General features: G+C 39.5%; 2 protein-coding genes across 2 annotated transcripts; one reads left to right on the top strand and one right to left on the bottom strand.

The window, feature by feature from the left end:
- Nucleotides 1-723: 723 nt before the first annotated feature.
- Nucleotides 724-2,632, top strand: LOC104758555 (xanthoxin dehydrogenase). The gene is made up of 2 exons (XM_010481440.3): nucleotides 724-988; nucleotides 1,631-2,632. The coding sequence occupies exons 1-2, from the start codon at nucleotides 945-947 to the stop codon at nucleotides 2,439-2,441; spliced, it is 855 nt and encodes a 284-aa protein (XP_010479742.1). The 5' UTR covers nucleotides 724-944; the 3' UTR covers nucleotides 2,442-2,632.
- Nucleotides 2,633-5,170: 2,538 nt separating this feature from the next.
- Nucleotides 5,171-6,468, bottom strand: LOC104758554 (uncharacterized). Its single transcript, XM_010481439.3, has 2 exons — nucleotides 5,681-6,468; nucleotides 5,171-5,522 (listed from the first exon to the last, which is right to left on the bottom strand). Exons 1-2 carry the CDS (start codon nucleotides 6,251-6,253, stop codon nucleotides 5,448-5,450), a joined length of 648 nt encoding a protein of 215 aa, XP_010479741.1. The 5' UTR covers nucleotides 6,254-6,468; the 3' UTR covers nucleotides 5,171-5,447.
- Nucleotides 6,469-12,002: the final 5,534 nt, after the last annotated feature.

Below are 12,002 nucleotides of genomic sequence, written 5' to 3'. Positions count from 1 at the left end.
TAGAGCATTCGCACAACAATAATAAATAAATTAGAGCACCATTTACTTAAGTAAAGCTTAAAATAAATAAAAATGTATTTTGGTAAATTTTTATCTTAAAAATTGAGTGTTTTGTAAAATTTGGTATATTTATAAAAATCTCTCCCTATATTTAAAATTTAAAGTACAAAATGAAATGGTTAAATAAAATTTACAAAATAAACTTAGCACTAGCACAACAAACTGTTTGATTCTAAAAGAAAAGTATTTAAATCGATAGTGGTATTTTTTACAAACACTTATGAATTGATTCTTTTGAAAACTGTAAATATAAATTAAATTTTTACAACTGGTGAGAATCCACTAAATCCGTGAAAATTGTTTAATTTGATTTCGTTTTGATGGAAATTTTATGGTATTTCTGAATTTTCAATGTAATAATCTAAAAAATATAATGAGTGGCCACCACCCATAGGACATAGCACTATATTTGTACTTTGTAGTATGAATGGTTTAAATGTGGTTTGGATTTCGGTTCGATTTCAAATTTTAGTAATAAACATATAAATGTCCTTAATTTTTCAAGATAAATTAATTTAAAATTGGTGTTCTTATTTCGTTGGATTGATGATTACGATTCGTATTCGATTTCTCATACAAAAGTTGCATTCAGTTAAACAACTTAAAAGTTAAAACTGTATTGCGATGTTCAATTCGATTTCTAATAAGTCGAAAAATTCATTCGGTTGGGATCAGGTCGGTTTATTACTTTATTTTAAACAACCCCTTTTTAATCTACAAATGGGCTATAGACTGATCAGTAAAGGTTTAAGTGGGCTTTAATTGAAAGCCCATACCCGACCATGGCGAAGCGCCGATAAAAAACGCCAACTCCGACTAAGAAATACAGAGAAGACGAAGAAGACGAAGAGGAAGAAGAGTTCTGAGTGAGTTAAAAAGCTATCATGTCAACGAACACTGAATCTTCTTCTTCACTTCCTACTCAAAGGTATAAGCTTTGTGGTACTCTCTGTGGTCTCTTTTATATTCTTCGATCAAACTCTTGCTTCGATCTCGTTTTACTATGGCTTTTTCCTGCTTCGGTCATTGTAAAGTCCTGAACTTTTCTGTTAACAATGAACCGAATTCATTAGTGTTCTTTGCTCTGCTGACTTACAGATATTGAGATCGATTTATTTGGTTATGTCTGTCTCAAACTCCAATCTTGATGTGATTATGATCTTGATGTGTTCTCCATGTCTTGGTTTCAATCTCTTTGCTTTACATGATGATCTAAGATATCTTGGATCAGTTTTATCAGTTCTTGTTCAATAAACTAGTGATACACATTGGCTCTATAGAGCATTCTTTACAATCTGTCAACTTCAGTTTTGTAATTTTGTGTTCCATGTGACTCATCCTACCTCATTTGCACGTTTTCTTTTGTAAAGTTGTTCTGTGGTCCTTTCTTTGCCTCATTTTGGTTTTGTGGCCGTGGTCAATTTATAAATAAAGTTCTTCTTTTTATTGTGTGTGTGTGTGGTCTTTAGTTTGATTTAGCATCATTCTCAGAGCACATTGATTTGAATATGATACTATGTTGCGGCTTTGTTTCGATTGGTTTTGATCTTTTGTGTTTTTGCTTTGACAGGTTGTTAGGTAAAGTGGCATTGATCACTGGAGGAGCCACTGGGATAGGAGAGAGCATTGCTCGTCTGTTCCACAAGCACGGCGCTAAAGTCTGCATTGTTGATTTGCAAGATGATCTTGGAGGTGAGGTATGTAAAACTTTGCTTAGTGGTGAGCGAGGGAAGGAGACAGCTTGTTTCATCCATGGTGATGTTAGCAAAGAAGGCGACATTAGCAATGCGGTTGACTTTGCAGTCAAGCAATTCGGAACGCTTGACATACTTATCAACAATGCAGGCTTATGCGGAGCACCATGCTCTGATATCCGTAACAGTAGTTTGGCTGAATTTGAGAAGATCTTTGATGTGAACGTGAAAGGAGCTTTTCTCGGGATGAAACATGCAGCTCGTGTAATGATCCCTGAGAAGAAAGGCTCTATAGTTTCCTTATGTAGTGTGGGAGGTGTGGTGGGAGGTGTTGGTCCGCATGCTTATGTTGGTTCCAAGCACGCTGTTCTAGGCTTGACTAGGAGTGTTGCAGCCGAGCTTGGACAGCACGGGATACGTGTGAACTGTGTTTCGCCTTATGCGGTTGCAACCGAACTTGCCATGGCTCATTTGCCAAAGGAAGAAAGAACGGAAGATGCATTTGTTGGTTTCAGGAATTTTGCGGCTTCGAACGCTAATCTAAAAGGAGTCGAACTGACGGTTGATGATGTAGCCAACGCTGTTCTGTTTCTGGCGAGCGATGAAGCGCGGTACATAAGCGGAGATAACCTGATGATTGATGGAGGATTCACTGCCACTAACCACTCTTTTAGAGTCTTCAGGTGATGATACATTTTGCTAATGGATGTTGTTGAATTGTTTCATGTCTCTTAAATAATTTAACTGTGGAGCTTATTGTGGTTTTAAAGTGTTACTTTTAGCATTAGCTGAGAGATTTGTACAAACATATTTGTTTGATGTGTTACAATTTCTTTTTGATAATGCTGTTTACTAAACAACGATTTAGTGAAACCAAACATAATCTCTTGTGCTCTCCAGATCAAGTGCTACAAATGTGAACCAGTCTGATCATTAGCGTATAGGAATGTAATAATTTGATTATTGGTTAATTCTAATATCTTACTTGCATTACAAATTACATTAAAAATCCGATATTGGATTGGGCACAAGGGCGCCTTGTTCTTCCGGCTCTCCCCTCTGCTTTCGTTTTGACTTTTGACTGAAGCAAAAAGAGAAAAAAAATATATATACATATCCAAACTATAGTGAAACTTTGAGGTTTGAGACAAACTTAGCCTAGAATCGAACTATCAACGTTTAGAAGTCACAAACAAACCTAAAATCACGAGCAATTGATAACTATTGTGAGTTGTCTAAACGACTAAAATGTACATTTGATTTATATTCAAAAACAAAAACCGCATTCTTGTTGGTGTGAACAAGACTTTAATGTTCATATTCTTTACCATGTAAATCTTGTTTTTGTTCCGAATAAAATACCAAATAACAAAAACAAAAGATATATATTTTTTTAAAAAACCAACATGTATTATTCTTTCATCCTCTATATAAATTTTTGTATATCACAAAAGTAATCATTTATTAGTAGAGAAAAAACTCTTGAATTAACCAAAAAAAAAACAATACATGTTGTTTTTGCGTAATAGTATGGGTCTTCAATTATTTATGAAATCAGCCCAGATCACGAGATAACCCTAGGTTTTTTTCTTACTTCCAAAATAAAATATTTATTACATAAAGAAAAAAAAATTGTTTAATAGGTCTCTCTCTCTTTTTGCTTTGGATTTTTTGATTGACTGAGTTTTTTCACCTATAATGTTTTGATTGAATCTCATGAAATAAGTAGTTGTGATGCATAAAAAATTGGAGGATTAACTTTTGAGACTTCTTCATTTTGGTATGCACAATATTTACAATTCTTCTTCTTTTCTCATTAGTTCATCGTAGTTAGTATAGATCTTTAGAAATACCATCCAATTGAGAAATTTTAATTATCAAAATACATGAATTCTATAGAATTTTTTTTTTATTTCTTTAAATTTCACAACTACTACCTCCAATTGCTATAAAAAAATATGTGATAAAAGGCTGAGGACTCTTAATGAGAGACCAGTTAATATACCTGCACAGTGAGTACTCTTTTAACTCCTTTTGATACATCTTGAGAGAAGAATGGACTACGCTCAGACTTTTTTTTTTTAAAAATCATTTACATCTTTATGGTATTTGTTTGATTTTAGAAACCTTATTTTTTTGGTAGGGAGATTTAGAGCGATTTTAGAAAACTCATGGATACAATATTTTCTATTTGATGCGAATAAAATTAATTGATTTGGTCAATTTACCATATTTTACTTATTGAGTTTTGTGTAATTTTGTAGGGATTAACATTGCAAAGAAAAATTTAAATAAGCATAAGTATAAAGATAAAACACAAAATATACTTCAAAAATATTAATAGAGATATTATAAATATTAAAAAATGTTTTAATTATTTTTGTATTTATAAATATTCTATTTCCTTAATAAATAATTTATATGTCTGTTCAGATAATTTTTTTTGTGTGGCCAAAAGTGGAAATTTTGTTCAATTGAAAACTTTGATGTAACTTGATTCCAGGCATGCCTCCTTGAATCATTTTAGAGAAAAACTAACCCATAAATTTTTCTTTGGCTAGAGACTAGAGAGTATAAAACTGTAAATCATTTACATGATAAATGTTTCATGTTCAAAAACCAAATCGTGGAAAATAAACTTTAATGTCTTTACACTTTAAATCTTGTTTTAGTTCCGAATAAAATACCAAATAACAAAAACAAAAGATTAAAAAAACACAAATTATGATATGTATAACATGTGTTATTCCATCTTCTATATAAAATATTGTATATCACAATTGACAATAGTAATATCATTTAGATGAGAAAAAAATGTGAGATAACCATAATAAATAAAAACGAACATGATATGTAAAGAGATTATCAAAAAAGAAAACAACAGAGAACGAAATCACATTTACGAACCATAACATGTATAATTCTATTTTCTCTATTAGGAAAAGAAAAAGAAAAAATCATATATCCCAAAACAAATAGTGATTTGCAAAGATAAACTTTGGCTAAACAAAGATCATTTGGAAGATTAGAAGATCTTCTAATTGGATTCTAATTTATAAAAAAATTTGAAGACTTCAACAAAATCATCAAAAGTAAATAGATTTTTAAGGATTGTTAGAAAGTATTCTATAGTTTTGTTGATTAGTTTTCTTAAATCTTGTAAAAGTAATCCAAACAATCTCTGTATTTTTGCGATACTTTCCAAGATTTCATTTTGTAAAAAAAAATGTAAAATCATTAACCAATAACATAATAATTGAATTCATTAACAAATTCATTAGATTTTTTTTGTTTTAATTGAATAGCACAAAATTTTTATTGATTTTATAAAATTCTGAATCCAATAACCTAAATTTATTTAGATTTTAAATGACTTTTTACAAATCACAAACTAATAACTCCACTTAGATAAATCAGAAAGATAAAAACCGAATAAAATACCAAATAAGTATGATTTACAAGGAGATAACCCAAAAAAAATACCGAAGTAAAAAAAATCAATTTACCGCATACAGTATCTTGTTGCTCTCTAAAATCAAATGCTTGTAAAACCAACATTTTTTCTTCGTCTAAGAATATAATATTTTAAATATTAGTTGACTAATCTCTATTAGCATTACAAAATTACATTAAAAAAAAAAGATCTGAAATTCTGAATACAAAAAGAATATCATAATGATGATGTCTCTTGAATTAGACAGGACTACAACTTTGACGAGATATTGTCTGATTAACTGTATTTACTTCAATCCCACATGCCACTTTTGCCTGTTTAATCAGAATAATTAATCTGATAAGTATGAAATTGTATCCAATTGTATCACATCTACAACTAATTACTGATTATCCATAAAGTCTAATTAACAATGATGAGAATTTATAAATCAAAGAATTAATAATTTGCGTAAAAATCGAGAGTTCCTTACCTTTAAAGGGAAACGGAAGAACCAAACGCCAAGTTTTCCGTTAGTCTCTGTAACGGTGTCAAACTCAACGAAGCCTTTAGCCAAATCGTGAATCAAGTGAATAACGTCAGGAAACACCGTGACGCCGTCAAGCTCCGCCTCCGCGTCAAGGTAAGAAGTACCAAAAGCCGTCACGTGCCCGCCATCGGAGCTCACGTGACCTAACGTCTTCCCTCTGTAGTCAACGGCGACGTCAAGGTCCGTGAAGTCGAAAGAGTACACGTCAGCGTTGGATACCTTAAGCGTGACGAGCACCGTCATGTCTATAGACGGAACCGGACGGCGGTGAACACGCACGTGGGAGATTTTGACGCGTTCGATCTTGATGCGTGGATCGGACGGCCAGAAGATGTAGATGAGGATCGAGGCGAAAGAGATGAGAAATACAGAGATGACGAAACGGCGTCGTGAGGTAGAAGAAAGATATGATGATGAGATCAGAACGGTGTCGTTTGGATCGTGACTTGATGTTGAAGGTAAAGGTTTATAGTCCGGTAATGACGGAGTTGCTTTAGGGTCTTCTTCTCCGGCCATAGCTCATGAGAGAGGAGATGTTTGGTAACTGGTACAATCGATAAATATATATATTTGTGATGATGTGATGTTATTTTATTTTGTTATTAGTTAAGTGAATTATTGAAGACTTTATTATTAAATGATTTAATTTTATAAATGTTTCTAGTCTGTCTCATCTGTAGGTAGAGATTAGAAGGTTGTACTACACTTTGTTTTAATAAGAACACTCAACTCCCAAACGACTAGCACCATACCCAAGTCCCAAAACCGGTTTAAATCCCTCTTACCGGTTATAAATCGAAAGGCTATATGTGCTAATAAGAGTCTTTATGGGTTTTTACCAATATTTAAAAGTTAAATTTGCAAATTCAAAAGTTTAGAAATTCAAGATAGTTCTTAATTTTTACTTTCTCCAATGGTTGATGAAGTTCTTGAAAATACAAATTTTTGAAAATGTAAAATGTATATAGCAAAATGTATGTACACAATTAAACAAGTTGGTTCACCAAGTATTGTCGTCTTTTCTATACTCAACATGAATAACCGACCAACACAAAAACTTTGTCTTCTTCATCGCCATACTGTTGCATGAAGCTCATATTAATCAACTTCATAAACCAAATGATTTGTCCCTTTTAACCATGTCTCCCTCTCTATCTTACAAAAAGCCCGATCCTTCTTTGTCAATAATGACCAACAGAGCAGAAGCACCATCTGCCTCATCAGTGACCTTGAGGACTTGTAGTTTAGGAGAATGTTCGAGCATGAGCGTAACTAAGTAGATTCCACCTGATAGGTCCCAATCAGAGAGTAAAACACAAGACACAAGGTTTTTTAGTTAAAACTACCTCTTTTTTATAACTTTTCTGGGTTTTATAGAGAATAGAACTATTGAGTTCTAGAGGTTGAAGAAGAGATAACACCAAATCCTAGAAAGCCAAAACGTGATATGATAAAGCCAAAACGTGATATGACTTAGCCTTATCACATGAAAATAATAAAACACAAAAACCAAAAACCAAAACTGTGAAACTCGCCGACCCGCTAATCCTCGTAACATGGGTTTGGTCGCTTCATACGAACGGGCCTACGAACAGGTATTTGAGGCCCATCAATACCCTCCTCTCCAACTCGAACCTTGTCCTCAAGGTTTGTGTTGAACCCCGGAAAGCTAGCGACCACCTGACCTTCTTCCTCCCACGTCGCATCGGCATCCGACAGCCCTCGCCATTTGACCAAAACTTCAGACTGCACCTTGCTCCCCAATTCTACGTCACGCCGACGTAGTACGACCTCCGGTTGCAGATGCAGATACCCGCTTTCCTGCAGAGGCGGTAAATCACCCCGAGCCGATGAGGATCCAATGTACGGCTTCAGCAGAGACACATGGAAGACGGGATGGATTCGTGACCCTGGTGGCAACGCGAGACGATACGCCACCACCCCCACCTTAGCTTCCACCTGAAATGGTCCGAAAAAATTATGAGCCAACTTCTGAGAAGTACGGCGAAGAACAGAACGTTGGCGGTAGGACTGTAGGCGAAGGTAGACCCAACTGCCACACTCTAGACTGACGTCCCGACGCTTTGCATCCGCTAACTGTTTCGCACGGTTGTTAGCGCGGTGGAGATGCAGCTTCAACTCAGCTAATAACTCATCCCGGGACGCCAATTGTTCATCAACCTCAGTGAGAGTGGAAGATCACACCTCATACCAAGGAACAACCGGTGGAGCCCGACCATACAGCGCTTGGAATGGAGTCATTCCCGTGGAGGAGTGGTAAGTGGTATTATACCAAAACTCTGCCCACGGAAGAAGCGCGCTCCACTGAGAAGGTCGGTGCTGCACAAAACAGCGAAGAAACTGCTCAATGCATCGGTTGACCATCTCCGTTTGGCTGTCAGACTGCGGATGATACGCCAAAGACATACGCAACTGAGTCCCATCCAACTTCCAGAATTCCCGCCAAAACAGGCTAACAAATATGGGGTCACGGTCACTCACAATGGATCGCGGCATTCCATGAAGTCGGATGATAGCGTCCACGAATTTAGTCGCCATAGTCTTCGCGGTGTAAGGATGAGACAACGGAACCAAATGCGCCGACTTGGTGAGCCTATCAACCACGACCATGATAGAAGTGTAGCTCGCTGACTTAGGTAACCCATCCACGAAATCCATGCTCACATCCTCCCAAACCTGATCAGGAACAGGCAGTGGCTGTAGTAAACCAGCTGGTGCAAGAGACGAAGACTTCGCCCGTTGACATGTATCACACTCAGCCACGAGCTGCTTGACGATACGGTGCATAGCAGGCCAGTAAAACTGTCGTGCTAACCGTCGGTACGTTCGAAGGACACCCGAGTGACCTCCCATAGGCGTGTCGTGATGTTCCCGAAGCAACTGTGCAACCAGAGGAGACGTGGGCGGCACCACCACCCGATTCTTATAGCAAACGAGGTCATTACGCCATGAGTAGGGGTTTCCCGGATTCACAGTAGCCAGCTTACCTACACGCTGCATGTACTCATCCGACACCGCTAGTTGCCGTATGTCGTCCCACAGTGTTGTTTGCTGGACGAACACCGCATTGAGTACAGGGCTTCCCACCACACGAGACAACGCATCTGCCGCAGCATTGGTCCGACCCGGACGATACGTGATTTCATAGTCATACCCGACTAACTTACCCATCCATTTTTGTTGTTCGGGAGTCAGGATCCGTTGCTCCAATAGGTGCGGCAAACTACACTGGTCCGTCTGTATCACAAACCGACGTCCCAACAAATATGGCCGCCAAGTCCGGATTGCTATGATAATGGCCAGCATCTCCCTTGCATAAGTTGATCACAAATGCTTAGCCACACCCAACGATCTGCCCATGAATGCAATAGGACGGTCATTCTGAGACAGCACCGCCCCAATTCCCTCACCCGATGCATCAGTTTGGATAACAAAGGGAATCGCAAAATCAGGTAAAGCCAATGTTGGAGTGGTAGTGAGTGCCGTTTTGAGGGCAGCAAATGCCTCCTCGGCCTCCGGTCCCCAAGTGAAACCACCCTTGCGAAGCCGATTCGTCAGAGGCCTAGCGATCAGACCGTAGTCCTTCACAAACTTACGGTAGTACCCTGTCAATCCTAGGAACCCACGTAGCTCTGTGATAGTGGTGGGTACCGGCCAATCAAGCATCGCCTGAATCTTAGTTTGGTCGACTTTGACACCCTCATCCGAGATGATATGCCCCAAGTACTCCAACTCTCTCTGCCCAAAGTCACACTTCTTAAACTTGACAGCGAGCTTATGCTGACGTAAAACCGCAAAGACACGCTCAACATGCTCCAAATGCTCTACCCACGTTGCACTATACACCAATATATCGTCCAAAAAGACCAGCACAAACTGTTGCAAGAAGGGTCGAAAAATCTCATTCATGAGCGCCTGGAATGTAGAGGGAGCATTGCAAAGCCCAAACGGCATAACCAAGTACTCATAATGGCTGTTATGGGTGTGGAACACCATTTTTGGCACATCGTCCTCATGCATGCGGACTTGGTGGTAACCCGCGGTCAAGTCCAACTTAGTAAAAAATGACGCTCCATGTAACTCATCTAACATATCATCCACCGTCGGAATTGGAAACCTGTCTCTGATAGTGGCGAGATTGAGTGCCCGATAGTCGGTGCAAAACCTCCAGGAGCCATCCTTCTTTTTAACCAACAAGACCGGAGACGAGAACGGACTTGAACTTGACCTGATGATCCCCGAATGTAACATGTCCGCAACTTGCTTCTCGATTTCATCTTTTTGGAAGTGGGCATACCGGTAGGGACGCACATTGATAGGGTCTGTGCCTTCTTTCAAGGGTATTCGATGCTCAATCATCCTTTTGGGAGGCAGCTCAGTGGGTGGTTGGAAGAGATCTTCATACTGACGTAGGAGTGGTCGCATGTCATGATGGATCCGGTCTTCCTTATTCACGGTTTCACCAACGTGAATCGCGAACATGGTACCACCATGACGGGCTTCCTTATCCATTTCACCGGTCCGGCCTCCTGCAGTTTCGTCTGATGGCCCGAGAGTTTATGGATCTCGCCAGCCCAGGTAAACTCAAAAGTTTGGGCTTTCCAATCACATGTAATTGGACCTAGGGAACTAAGCCATTGCACACCCAAAACGACATCCAATCCAACCAATGGCAACGCGTACAAGGTAATTGCAAACAACACACCTCCTACACTGACCATAACCTTCTCCAACTTTCCCCGACACTGCAACGGCTTACCATCTGCCACCTTAACTGCAAAGGGTTTTACCGGCGTAAGGGGAATCTTCAGCTCCTGTACTGCCTTCAAACATATGAAGTTGTGGGTGGACCCACTGTCGACCAACGCTGTTAGTTGGTGCTTCCCGATTCGTGCCTGGAGCCGCAGCGTTTGAGGCGCATCCCAACCGGTTAACGCATACACGGTGATTTCCGGTTTCTATACTTGATCAACCTCAGCTCCTGCATCCTCATCCTCCTCATCGTCTTCGCCCTCCATGACAAAGAGTTGAGGCTGCTTACATTTGTGTCCAGGAATGAATTTCTCATCACAGCTGAAACACAACCCTAGACTCCGCTTACGTTTTAGCTCTTTCGAGCTGAGTTTTCGTGGAGTTCGCGAGTTGGTTTCCTTAGGCGGAGGCTCAGTCTCCTTCAACGAGCTCGGGCGATAGGGAGTGTTTGTCATGCCCGTTCTTTGACCCGACGGTCTAAACTTCCGTCTCTGGCGTTGAAGTTGCTCATCTTTCATCCTTGTGAGATTCAGAACTTCTTTTAACGTTTTTGGCCTAAACATGCGAACACTGTCGGCTATGATTGGATCCAATCCGCCGATGTACGTACCTATTAGCGCCTTTTGTGTCCATCCTTCGACCTTGTTCTGGAGTCTCTCAAACTCGCGTTGGTACTCATGCAAGGTACCGTTTTGCTGGATCTTCGACAATGCTTCATCAAAGTCTTCTCCTTCGGCTGGCCCGAACCTTACCCACAATTCTTCTTCAAAAACTTGCCAAGTGATGACGATAGCGTCATCTCTTAACGTCTTTGAAGTAGCCTGCCACCATTCATTGGCCTCATCCTCCAGGTGGTACGACGCAAACCCTACTTTTTGATCCACCGGTGTACGGTTGTAGTCAAAGTATTGTTTGACCTTGCTTAACCAAGCCGTCGGATCCCCTTCTTGGAACCTGGGAAAGTCAAGCTTCACTGTCCTTCCCGCCTGAGTTGGGTTAGCTACGTCCCCTCGATGCACCGCCGCTTGTAACTGCTGTTCTGGTGTTGTTGTCCGCGCAGTGGTACGCAGGACACTTCCATCGTTATCATGGCTAGCGTTTACCGCTGCGGTAAGCCTATCCATAGCCTCCTCCATCGCCTGGAATCTACTAGTGAATCCCTGGTTCATCTGTTGAACCTCCTCCTTCAGCTCCATCACGTTAGACTCCAAATCTTCAATCCTTTCTTTGTTAGTACCGGCCATGCTTGACACCACCAAGGAAGTGGTCCAGATCAAACTTGTCGCTACTAGAGGTAGATGTGCTTATTGATAACACAAGTGGTCCGGATCAAAAAGCGAAGCAAGAACTGCTCTGATACCAAGTTGATAGGTCCCAATCAGAGAGTAAAACATAAGACACAAGGTTTTTTAATGGGTAGTTAAAACTACCTCTTTTTAATAACTTTTCTGGGTTTTATAGAGAATAGAACTATTGAGTTCTAGAGGTTGAA

The sequence above is a fragment of the Camelina sativa genome, chromosome 17 (assembly GCF_030686135.1).
Source record: "Camelina sativa cultivar CO46 ecotype springtype chromosome 17, ASM3068613v1".
Taxonomy (NCBI): Eukaryota; Viridiplantae; Streptophyta; class Magnoliopsida; order Brassicales; family Brassicaceae; genus Camelina; species Camelina sativa.
The sequence above is the reverse complement of the archived record's forward strand: the minus strand, read 5'-3'. Positions and strand labels throughout refer to the sequence as shown.

Bases quoted from the DNA above. Each gene is read 5' to 3' on its own strand.
- LOC104758554 (XM_010481439.3), bottom strand. From the start codon at position 6,253: ATGGCCGGAGAAGAAGACCCTAAAGCAACTCCGTCATTACCGGACTAT. The intron at 5,523-5,680 runs GTAAGGAACTCT...CTGATTAAACAG, and splicing joins TCTTCCGTTTCCCTTTAAAG to GCAAAAGTGGCATGTGGGAT.
- LOC104758555 (XM_010481440.3), top strand. From the start codon at position 945: ATGTCAACGAACACTGAATCTTCTTCTTCACTTCCTACTCAAAG. The intron at 989-1,630 runs GTATAAGCTTTG...TTGCTTTGACAG, and splicing joins TCTTCACTTCCTACTCAAAG to GTTGTTAGGTAAAGTGGCAT.